The sequence below is a fragment of the Oncorhynchus keta genome, unplaced genomic scaffold (assembly GCF_023373465.1).
Source record: "Oncorhynchus keta strain PuntledgeMale-10-30-2019 unplaced genomic scaffold, Oket_V2 Un_contig_4250_pilon_pilon, whole genome shotgun sequence".
NCBI classification, from domain to species: Eukaryota; Metazoa; Chordata; class Actinopteri; order Salmoniformes; family Salmonidae; genus Oncorhynchus; species Oncorhynchus keta.
Window position 1 is genome coordinate 6,710 of NW_026287669.1, and position 13,275 is coordinate 19,984.

The window sequence follows — 13,275 nt, forward strand, 5'->3', positions numbered from 1 at the left end:
GACTGGATGGTGTTGAGAGAGATGGGAGGGGTTGAATGGAGCTGAAGGGTGGGGCTGGATGGTGTTAAAGAGATAGATGGGAGGGGTTGAATGGAGCTGAAGGGACTGGATGGTGTTGAGAGATAGATGGAGGGGTTGAATGGAGCTGAAGGACTGGATGGTGTTGAGAGATAGATGGGAGGGGTTGAATGGAGCTGAAGGGACTGGATGGTGTTGAGAGATAGATGGGAGGGGTTGAATGGAGCTGAAGGGACTGGATGGTGTTGAGAGATAGATGGGAGGGGTTGAATGGAGCTGAAGGGACTGGATGGTGTTGAGAGATAGATGGGAGGGGTTGAATGGGCTGAAGGGACTGGATGATGTTGAGAGATAGATGGGAGAGGTTGAATGGAGCTGAAGGGACTGGATGATGTTGAGAGATAGATGGGAGGGTTGAATGGAGCTGAAGGGTGGGACTGGATGATGTTGAGAGATAGATGGGAGGGGTTGAATGGAGCTGAAGGGGGACTGGATGATGTTGAGAGATAGATGGGAGGGGTTGAATGGAGCTGAAGGGTGGGACTGGATGGTGTTGAGAGATAGATGGGAGGGGTTGAATGGAGCTGAAGGGGGACTGGATGGTGTTGAGAGATAGATGGGAGGGGTTGAGTGGAGCTGAAGGGACTGGATGGTGTTAAGAGATAGATGGGAGGGGTTGAATGGAGCTGAAGGGACTGGATGGTGTTGAGAGAGATGGGAGGGGTTGAATGGAGCTGAAGGGGCTGGATGGTGTTAAGAGATAGATGGGAGGGGTTGAATGGAGCTTAAGGGGCTGGATGGTGTTAAGAGATAGATGGGAGGGGTTGAATGGAGCTGAAGGGGACTGGATGGTGTTAAGAGATAGATGGGAGGGTTGAATGGAGCTGAAGGGTGGGACTAGATGGTGTTAAGAGAGATGGGAGGGGTTGAATGGAGCTGAAGGGTGGGACTGGATGGTGTTAAGAGAGATGGGGAGGGGTTGAATGGAGCTGAAGGGTGGGACTAATAACAAGATAACCAATGTAAAACATATGGGTCTGTAACATGTATATAGGTTCAGAAATGTTGCGAAATAGCATCAGAAATAGAGGAAGGACTAAGAACAAACAAGAGAGAACTATTGTAAAATTGATTGTCTGTAAAATGTGTATATAGGTATGTGTATGTACAGTATATATGTGTATGTGTATATACAGTGGGGCAAAAAAGTATTTAGTCAGTATGTATAAACAGTGGGGAGAACAAGTATTTGATACAGTGCTGATCTTGCAGGTTTTCCTTCTTACAAAGCATGTAGAGGTCTGTAATTTTTATCATAGGTACACTTCAACTATGAGAGACGGAATCTAAAACAAGGCTGGCCGGCCCTTGGATCTTCACCCAGAGCTAACATTAATGATATGCATGTCAATCTCTCATGGCTCAAAGTGGAGGAGAGATTGACTTCACCATTTGTATTCAGGCCTCTTTAACTCAACAATGAGTGGTTTGCAATGAATCAGTGTTGAATGCACCAAGCTACTGGCACACAGCTCGGACACAAAAAGACATGCCACAAGAGGTCTCTTCACAATCCAAAAGTCCAGAACAGACTATGGGAGGCACACAGTACTACATAGAGCCATGACTACATGGAACTCTATTCCACAGTACTACATAGAGCCATGACTACATGGAACTCTATTCCACAGTACTACATAGAGCCATGACTACATGGAACTCTATTCCACAGTACTACATAGAGCCATGACTACATGGAACTCTATTCCACAGTACTACATAGAGCCATGACTACATGGGGAACTCTATTCCACAGTACTACATAGAGCCATGACTACATGGAACTCTATTCCACAGTACTACATAGAGCCATGACTACATGGAACTCTATTCCCCATCAGGTAACTGATACACCTTAAGGAACAGCGGGGACTGTGAACACACAGGTACAGACACACAAACGCTAGCATTCTACACACATACATTGAAATAGTGTTGTATGGTGGCATTATACATTTTGTATTGTAGATATGTAGTGGTGTAATAATGTTATGATGTACTGTTTTATATGTAATGTAAGTGCCTTAATGTGTCTGGACCCCAGGAAGTGTAGCTGCTGCCTTGGCAGGAACTAATGGAGATTCATAATAAACACCAGGAAGTGTAGCTGCTGCCTTGGCAGGAACTAATGGAGATTCATAATAAATACAAATGTACACATTTATGATTGCAATGTTGAGCATCCCCCAAAACACATACTTCCACCATCTTCTGCCTGCCTGTATCCAACATTTAATAGCTCCCCGCCCATTTTCTTGTTGTAAACAGGCAGTGTAGCTGCTTTTGCAGCAGCTTATGGGGATCCAACTAAAATACCACACCATTTTTAAAAAATAAAACGTATCGGTGCTCATCGTCCATTGACATAAACATTACACAACAAGTTGAAAATCGTAAATTCAACAATGAGTGGTGTGGAAGGAATCAGTGGTTAACTGCAAGCATTGCAAAGCATCACCAGCCTGCTATTCAGTGGAGAGGCTGTGTGGTCCCAAGTCTGGGTTTAAGGGTCTCTTTTCCAAGCTTAAAATTATAAACATTCAACATTGGCCATGCTGTCAATCCAGCATGATTTCTGCCGACCTGAAGATCACTGACGCCATCATGATTCAAAACAACTGGACACTTGGAACTAGGAAATCTGACTTCGAGACAACTGGGAACTCTAACAAAAAAAAACGAGCTCCACTGGGAAAATACGTTTTGAACAGTCATGGTACGGCTCTAGAACCTGAGAGGGTGGTACGGCTCTAGAACCTGAGAGGGTGGTACGGCTCTAGAACCTGAGAGGGTGGTACGGCTCTAGAACCTGAGAGGGTGGTACGGCTCTAGAACCTGAGAGGGTGGTACGGCTCTAGAACCTGAGAGGGTGGTACGGCTCTAGAACCTGAGAGGGTGGTACGGCTCTAGAACCTGAGAGGGTGATACGGCTCTAGAACCTGAGAGGGTGGTACGGCTCTAGAACCTGAGAGGGCTTCACCGTGTTTCATTGAAATGTACAGCTGTGTGTCATCCCCATAGCAGTGAAAGTTAACATTATGTTTTGAATGACATCCCCAAGAGGTAAAATATATAGTGAGAACAATAGTGATCCTAAAACGGAACCTTGAGGAACACCAAAATGTGCAGTTGATTTGTCAGAGGACAAACCATTCACAGAGACAAATTGATATCTTTCCGACAGATAAGATCTAAACCATGCCAGAACTTGTCCATGTAGACCAATTTGGGTTTCCAATCGCGGCAAAATAATGTGGTGATCGACGGTATCAAAAGCAGCACTATGGTCTAGGAGCACTAGGACAGATGCAGAGCCTTGGTCTGACGCCATTAAAGGTCATTTACCACCTTCACAAATGCAGTCTCAGTGCTATGATGGGGTCTGAAACCAGACTGAAGCATTTCGTATACATTGTTTGTCTTCAGGAAGGCAGTGAGTTGCTGCACAACAGCTTTTTCTAAAATTGTTGAGAGGAATGGGAGATACGATAAAGGCCCATTTAGTTTCTTAAATATTTTCTGGGTCAAGGTTAGGCTTTTTCAAGAGAGGCTTTATTACTGCCACTTTTAGTGAGTTTGGTACACATCCGGTGGATAGGGAGTCATTTATTGTTCAACATAGGAGGGCCAAGCACAGGAAGTAGCTCTTTCAGTAGTTTAGTAGGAATAGGGTCCAGTATACAGCTTGAAGGTTTAGAGGCCATGATTATTTTCATCATTGTGTCAAGAGATATAGTACTAAAACACTTGAGCGTCTCTCTTGATCCTAGGTCCTGGCAGAGTTGTGCAGACTCAGGACAACTGAGGTTTGGAGGAATACGCAGATTTAAAGAGGAGTCTGTATTTTGCTTTCTAATGATCATGACCTTTTCCTAAAAGAAGTTCATGAATTTATTACTGCTGAAGTCCTCTCTTGGGGAATGCTGCTTTTTAGTTAGCTTTGCGACAGTATCAAAAGAAATTTCAGATTGTTCTTATTTTCCTCAATTAAGTTGGAAAAATAGGATGATCGAGCAGCAGTAAGGGCTCTTCGATACTGCAACGCTACTGTCTTTCCAAGCTAGTCGGAATACTTCCAGTTTGGTGTGGCGCCATTTCCGTTACAATTTTCTGGAAGCTTGTTTCAGAGCTCGGGTATTTTCTATATACCAGGGAGGTAGTTTTTATGACATGTTTTTAGGGTTGCAACTGCATCTAGGGTATTGCGCAAGGTTAAATTGAGTTCCTCAGTTAGGTGGCTAACTGATTGTTGTCCTCTGGCGTCCTTGGTTAGGCAAAGGGAGTCTGGAAGGACATCAAGGAATCTTTGGATTGTCTGAGAATTTATAGCACAACTTTTGATGCTCCTTGGTTGGGGTCTGAGCTGATTATTTGTTGCGATTGCAAACGTAAAAAAAATGGTGGTCCGATAATCCAGGATTATGAGGAAAAACATTAAGATCCACAACATTTATTCCATGGGACAAAACTAGGTCCAGAGTGTGACAGTGAGTAGGTCCAGAGACATGTTGGACAAAACCCACTGAGTCGATGATGGCTCCGAAAGCCTTTTGGAGTGGGTCTGTGGGCTTTTCCATGTGTCACCAAAAATGTGAATATTATCTGCTATGACAACGAGGTCCGATAGGAATTCAGGGAACTCATTGAGGAACGCTGTATATGGCCACGGAGGCCTGTAAACAGTAGCTATAAAAAGTGATCGAGTAGGCTGCATAGATTTCATGACCAGAAGCTTAATAAAGGATGAAAACGTATTTTTAAAATGTTTATTGACATTTTCTATCGTAAATGTTAGCAACACCTCTGCCTAGAGTACAGTATTTAGATACGAGATGAGTAATGCAAGATATGTAAACATTGTTAAAGTGGCGTTAAAAGTGACTAGTGTTCCATTTATTAAAGTGGCCAGGGATTTCAAATCTGTGTATATAAAGGCAGCAGCCTCTCTGTGCTAGTGATGGCTATGTAACAGTCTGATGGCCTTGAGATAGATACTGTCTCTCAGTCCCAGCTTTTGATGCATCTGTACTGATATTGCCTACTGGATGATGGCGGGTTGAACAGACAGTGGCTCAGGTGGTTGTTGTCCTTGATGATCTTTTTGTCCTTCCTGTGACATCGGGTGCTGTAGGTGTCCTGGAGGGCAGGTAGTTTGCCCCGGTGATGCGTTGTGCAGACCGCACCACCCTCTGGAGAGCCCTGCAGTTGTGGGGGTGCAGTTGTCATACTAGGCGGTGATGCAGCCCGACATGATGCTCTCAATTGTGTATCTGTAAAAGTTTTTCCGTGTTTTAGTAGACAAGCCACATTTCTTCAGCCTCTTGAGGTTGAAGAGGCACTTGCTCCTTCACCACACTTCACCATTTCAGTTTGTCCGTGATACACAGGGAACTTAACTTTCCACCTTCTCTACTGCTCTCAGTCGATGTGGATAAGTGCTCCCTCTGCTGTTTCCTGAAGTCCACGATCATCTCCTTTGTTTTGTTGACGTTGAGTGAGAGGTTATTTTCCTGACACCACACTCCCAGAGCCCTCACCTCCTCCTCGTCTCCCAGTCCCTGCAGCTGAAAAACATCCCAACAGCATGATGCTGCCACCACCATGCTTCACTGTAGGGATGGTGCCTGGTTTCTTCCAAAGGTGATGCTTAGCATTCAGGCCAAAGAGTTCTATCTTGGTTTCATCAGACCAGAGAATCTTGTTTCTTTTCTCTGAGAGTCCTTTAGGTGACTCTTGGTAAACTCCAAGCTGGCTGTCATGTGCCTTTTACTGAGGAGTGGCTTCAGTCTTGCCACTACCATAAAGGCCTGATTGGTAGAGTACTGCAGAGATGCTTGTCCTTCTGGAAGGTTCTCCCATCTCCACAGAGGAACCCTGGAGCCCTGTTAGAGGGACCATTGGGTTGTCGGTCACCTCCCTGACCAAGGCCCTTCTCACCCGATTTCTCAGTTTGGCTGGGTGGCCAGCTCTAGGAAGAGTTTTGGTGGTTACAAACCTCTTCCATTTAAGAATGATGGAGGCCACTGTGTTCTTGGGGACCTTCAATGCTGCAGAAATGTTTTGGTACCCTTTGACAGATCTGTGCCTCGACACAATCCTGTCTTGGAGCTCTAATTCTTTCAACCTCATGGTTTGGTTTTGCTCTGACATGCACTGTCAACTGTGGGACCTTATATAGACAGTTGTGTGCCTTTCCAAATCATGTCCAATCAATTGAATTTACCACAGGTGGACACCAATCAAGTTTGTAGAAACATCTCAAGGATGATCAATGGAAACAGGATGACCTGAGCTCAATTTCAAGTCTCATAGAAAAAGGGTCTGAATACTTATGTAAATGAGGTATATATTGTTTATTTTTTTTTAAATACATTTGCAAAGAAAATAAACTGTTTGGTTTGTCTTTATGGGGTATTGCGTGTAGATTGAGGATTAAAAAAAAATGTAATCCATTTTAGAATAAGGCTGTAACTAAACAAAATGTGGAAAAGGGGTCTGAATATTTTCCGAATGCACTGTGTATTTGCATATTTCCGGTAGGGAAAGCCTACTCTGTGAAGTGTGCAATAACTAAATTTGCCTCTGCACTCCTTCTAAACAATGCAATGTTTTAAAACTTTGGCAAAGGGTACAAGTTTACAAAAAGTTGTCCTGTTCAGCAACAGATTTTAGTTTTGGGAGCAGAACTGTATGGAGATGAAATGTTTCATCGATGAGAAAATTAGCAGAATGTCGGCCACTGGGCTTCCTCTCGCTACCATAATATTTTGGTAGTGAGAGGAAGTCTACTACATAGTTGGTAGTGAGAGGAAGTCTACTACATAGTTGGTAGTGAGAGGAAGCCTACTACATAGTTGGTAGTGAGAGGAAGCCTACTACATAGTTGGTAGTACGTACTACATAGTTGGTAGTGAGAGGAAGCCTACTACATAGTTGGTAGTGAGAGGAAGCCTACTACATAGTTGGTAGTGAGAGGAAGTCTACTACATAGTTGAAGTCTACTACATAGTTGGTAGTGAGTGTCTACTACATAGTTGGTAGTGAGAGGAAGTCTACACATAGTTGGTAGTGAGAGGAAGCCCACTACATACTGAGAGAAGTTACTAATAGTTGGTAGTGAGAGGGAAGCCTACTACATAGTTGGTAGTGAGAGGCCTACTACATAGTTGGTAGTGAGAGGAAGTCTACTACACACTACATAGTTGGTAGTGAGAGGAAGTCTACACATAGTTGGTAGTGAGAGGAAGCCACATAGTTGGTAGTGAGAGGAAGCCTACTACATAGTTGGTAGTGCTACTAATGAGAGGAACTACACATAGTTGGTGTGAGAGGAAAACTACTACATAGTTGGTAGTGAGAGGAAGCCATCATAGTTGGTAGTGAGAGGAAGCCACTCATAGTTGGTAGTGAATGAAACTACATTGCTATCTGTGCTTCTAATACTACACACTACTACTACACGCTACTACTACACGCTACTACTGCTGCTATACTACTACACTCACTTACTACTACTACACGCCACTCTACTGCTGCTACTACTACCAATACTACACACTACTACACGGCCACCTACTACTGTTACTACACACACACTACACGCCACTACACTGCTACTAATACTACACTACCACCACGCTACTCTAGTACTGCCTACTACTACCACTACACGCACTACTGGCTACTACTGCCACCACACCTACTACCGTTACTACTACACACCTACTACACGCTACTACACGCTACTAATACTACTACTACCACTGACGCTACTCTAGTACTGCTACTAATACTACCACACACTACACTACTACTACACGCCACCTACCACTGCCACCACCACGCATCACTACCACTACACACCTCACTCCCACTGCTGCCACTACTCACTACCACGGCACTCCACCACTACTACTACTACTACACGCTACTCTACTGCTGCTACTACTACCACTACACGGTACTCTACTACTGTTACTAATACTACACACTACTACTACACGCTACTCTACTGCTGCTACTACTACCACTACACGGTACTCTACTACTGCTACTACTACACACTACTACTACTACACGCTACTCTACTACTGCTACTACTACTACACGCTACTCTACTACTGCTACTAATACTACACACTACTACTACTACACACTACTCTACTGCTGCTACTACTACTACCACGGTACTCTACTACTACACGCTACTCTACTACTGCTACTAATACTACACACTACTACTACTACACACTACTCTACTGCTGCTACTACTACTACCACGGTACTCTACTACTACACCCTACTCTACTACTGCTACTAATACTACACACTACTACTACTACAACACGCTACTCTACTGCTGCTGCTACTACTACTACACGCTACTACTACTACTACATGCTACTCTACTGCTACAACTACACACTACTACTACTACTACACAATACTCTACTACTGCTACTAATACTACACACTACTACTACTACTACTACATGCTACTCTACTACTGCTACTAACACTACACACTACTACTACACGCTACTCTACTGCTGCTACTACTACCACTACACGATACTCTACTACTACACACTACTCTACTACTACTCATTACTCTACTGCACACTACTCCACTACTTCTACTGCACACTACTCTACTACTACTACACACTACACTACTACTACAACACACTACTCTACTACTATTACACACTACTCTACTGCTACTACTACATTACATCACCAGTACAGTGTCTCCCTCTCAGGGCAATCCTGAATCACAGCAAGAGATGTAGCTACTATCACATTAATGTGATGATGGTTATTTTATCAAATCAATTAACTGTTTGATTATTACGTGATTAAATTAATTATGTAACAATTAACTCATTGGCAACCTTGCGGAAAAAGTTTAATGAGTTACCGTTTCCCGAATTAACTCGATAGCAGAATCTATCGTTATCATATTAGTCATCCATTAATTATTACCTCATAGCAGTCTCATTCTGAACGTTGTTGACGTCAGATCTGCACAAACCCTAAATGATGATTCAGTGATACACAAATTGGCTTAATTATTTATTTACTAACTAAATAATCGCACAGAATTATATAAACACACACAGGATAGATTATATATTGATTACTAACATAATGCAATGAAAAGTCCCTAGTGGACTAACCCGATATGACAGCTTGGTACACAGTGAAAAGGGAGGGGCATGTAAGGAGAGGGACAGTCAACTTATTGTACATTCGTATTGAAGCTATGCCCATGGGAATATAAATACTTTGCACATGAATGACCGCTCATTCGGAAATAATTGCAATGTGTATATATATATATATATATATATATATATATATATATTTATTTACGCTTGTATGTCTTTTGTCTTCTCTCTCTCTGTTGAAATCGCCCGGTCCATTTATTGGGAGTCATTCGACAGAAGTCTCTGGTTTGTGAACCAGAGGTCACAATGTCCTTTGTAGTAGTAGGCTTGCTTTGTTCTGGAAGTGTCTGTTAGGATGGATACATCAGACGTACAGCACGGTGTTGAGAGGGAAATGTTTCTCGTCTCGGGTCGAGTTCCTTAGACTGAATCCTTCAGATGTTACACACGCGGTGGTCTTTGGAGATCTTCCTTGTGTCTTTTGTCAGAGTTCTAGACTACTTTACATCACAGCTGCAGACTGTGAATGTCTAGTCTTTACCTTCACTTGTCGAGAGTTTGAGGGTCTTACCGTTTGTAACATATCCAGCTCGCACTGCACGTATTCTGGTCTGGTAGAGTCTAACCATTCGTCAGCTGTGTAGCCACCGTTCCACGCTGTCTGGTCTCAATGGTTGATTATTCAGGGTACATGTAGAACCACTTTACACACTGGCAGCACGCCGGCATGTTTTGGTCTAAAATGTTAATTATTTTGGAGTCCTTTATAACCACTCTGGCAAAGGGGCGTTCCATCCATTTGGCATAATGTCTGTGCTTACGTGGGTGTGGGGACTGACTGGGTAAAACTTTACATAAAAATCTATTCTCATTTAGAAGGCTAAAATCACATTTAATCTACTCACAAATAGTTTCATATTTAATCATTTAAGTATTACAACATTTAGATGTAACTCTGACGTATACATTGTGAAAGCTGTTAGATACAATGTTTCTGTTAGAACTTCTTTAATGATATCACAAAACAATAAATTATCTGACATGATTGTTCTTTAAGTCCCTCCCGACCATTTCCCACATTCTTTGTTAGAAATATTGTTTCATTATCCACTTTTGGATGTTGGGATTTTGGCGGGAAGAATCTCTTCATAAGAAAAGGGTTCTGTTCCCTCAATACTTCCTGGCAAGGGAGAGAGAGTTCCTGCAAGGTATTTATGACCTGGCCTGAAACATTTGATTAGCCGGCACCTTTGATCTCCATCCAGGAGGGCAAGACATCACCTGCACAGTGTATCCCTCTCAGGGCAGTCCACGGGAATAGACGTACCTATACTACTACTGCACTACACTACTACTACTACTACTCTACTACTACACACTACTACTACACACTACTCTACTACTACTGTTAGTACTAGTGCTACTACACTATTAATACTACTACTACACACTACGACTGCTATTACACTACTATACTACCTCTCCCTCTCAAGGCACTCCTGAACCCCGGCAAGAGATTTAGCTAGTTACTACTACTGCTATTACTGCACTACTATCACCAGTACGGTGTCTCCCTTTTCATGGCAGTCCTGAACTACAAGAAGAGGTAGCGAGATAGCTACACCAACCTGGCTAAAGACGCCTGATAACCTGGCTGTTGTTGTTGTTTGCTACAGCAATGACTCCAGCTGTAAGAATGAGCCTGTTGAGGTGATGCCCTCCATCTCCCTGATCTCCACGTTCCCCCAAGCCCCCTCCACCTCCGACTCCGTCAGGATCAAGTGTCGCGAGATGCTGTCCCAGGCGCTACAGGCTGGAGGTAAGACCTAACACCCTACTGTAGAGCGTGTCCCATGCTCTACAGGCTTAATGGAAGGCTTAATAGAAGCCTCTCAAATATAATCCAGATAGAATCAGGAATTCCCCAGAGTAGCTGTTTAGGCCCCTTTCTTTTTTCTATTTTTTACTTTACTATTTTTTACTTTTGAGTAAATCCAGAGTGTCTATGTATGCGGATGACTCGACACTTTACACATCAGCTACTACAGCGACTGAAATGACTGCAACACTCAACAAAGAGCTGTAGTTAGTTTCAGAATGGGTAGTAAGGAATAAGTTAGTCCTAAATATCAAAAACTAAAAGCATTATATTTGGAACAAAACACTCACTAAACCCTAAACCTCAACTAAATCTTGTAATAAATAATGTGGAAATTGAGCGAGTTGGGATGACTGAACTGCTTGGAGTAACACTATATTGTAAACTGTCATGGTAAAAACATACTGATACAGCAGTGAGCTAAGATGGGGACGACAACAACAGGAAGACAACAAACCAACAGTGTTACCCAGTTCCTAGTTGGCCTACTTCTTCATTGCACAAATGAATAACCTCAACCAAATTCCAAAGACGGGTGACATCCAGTAGAAGCGGTAGGAACTGAAAACCAGTTCCTAAGAAATATCATTTGCTAACAAGAAATCACTGAACAGACAGAGACCTAAAAAAAAAAAGAAGATTCTGAACGGTTAGTCCTCGGGGTTTTGCCTGCTACATAAGTTCTGTTATACTCACAGACATCATTCAAACAGTTTTAGAAACTTCAGAGTGTTTTCTATCCAATACTAATAATAATATGCATATATTAGCATCTGGGACAGAGTAGGAGGCAGTTCACTCTGGGCACGCTATTCCTCCAAAAGTGAAAATGCTGCCCCTTATCCCAAAAAGGTTAAGGATGCTGTCACAGGCTCTACCGGCTAGAGGTAACTGGCTATATAACGCCACCTGACCTCTCTCCTCTTCTCCAGATGACTATATCGCTATAGGAGCTGACTGTGATGAACTGGGAGCTCAGATTGAAGAATATATCTTCTGTGAGTTTAAGAACACTGACCCCAAATATAAGAACCGTGTCAGGAGTCGCATCGCCAACCTGAAGGACGTCAAGAACCCCAACCTCAGGAAGAGTGTTCTCTGTGGGAACGTCTCCCCGACCGCATGGCCAAGATGACCGCTCAGGTAGGCTACCTAACCCTGACATCTGACCTCTACCATAACCCTTGACCTCTAACCCTTACTGTTAGACTACATGGCCAAGATGACCGCTCAGGTAGGCTACCTAACCCTGACATCTAACCTCGACCATAACCCTTGACCTCTAACCCTTACTGTTAGACTACATGGCCAAGATGACCGCTGAGATACCGTACCCCTAACCCCTACCTTAACGTGTTCTGTGCTAACAGGAGATGGCTAATGATGAGTTGAAGCTGATAAGGGGCGGCAGGTAGCCTAGTGATTAGAGCGTTGGACTAGTAACCGAAAGGTTGCTAGATTGAATCCCCGAGCCGACAAGGTAAAACTCTGTTGTTCTGCCCCTGAACAAGTCAGTTCGCCCACTTTTCCTAGGCCATTGAAAATAAGAATTAGTTTTTAACCGACTTGCCTAGTTAAATGAAGGTAAAATAAAGAATAAATAAATAAGGAAGAACCTGACCTCTAACCCCTACCACTAACCTTACGTGTTTTGTGCTAACAGGAAATGGCTATTGACGAGCTGAAGCTCAATAGGAAAAACTTGACCTCTAACCCTAATGTCTTCCTGCTAACAGGAGATGGCAAGTGATGAGCTGAAGCTCACAGGAAGAACCTGACATCAAACCCCTAACCCCTGACCCGAATGTCTTCCTCCTAACAGGAAATGACTATTGACGAGCTGAAGCTCAATAGGAAGAACCTGACATCTAACTCCCGACCCTAACCCTAATGTCTTCCTGCTAACAGGAGATGGCTAGTGATGAGCTGAAGCTCAGAGGAAGAACCTGACATCTAACCCCTGACCCTAATGTCTTCCTCCTAACAGGAAATGGCTAGTGATGAGCTGAAGCTGATAAGGAAGAACCTGACCAAAGAAGCCATTAGAGATCACCAAGTGTCCCAGACCGGAGGGACCCAGACTGACCTGTTCACCTGCGGCAAGTGCAAGAAGAAGAGGTGCACCTACACTCAGGTAATATACCATCA

At 43.3% G+C, this 13,275-nt stretch overlaps 1 protein-coding gene across 1 annotated transcript; it reads left to right on the top strand.

Moving 5' to 3' along the window:
* Window positions 1-10,067: 10,067 nt before the first annotated feature.
* On the top strand, window positions 10,068-13,261 carry LOC127924539 (transcription elongation factor A protein 1-like; the record flags this gene model as incomplete). The annotated part of the gene is given in 4 exon segments (XM_052509235.1): window positions 10,068-11,067; window positions 12,060-12,236; window positions 12,239-12,270; window positions 13,115-13,261. Coding segments are annotated over 4 exon segments (462 nt in total), but the record flags the coding sequence as incomplete, so codon positions are not given.
* Between the last annotated feature and the right edge of the window lie 14 nt (window positions 13,262-13,275).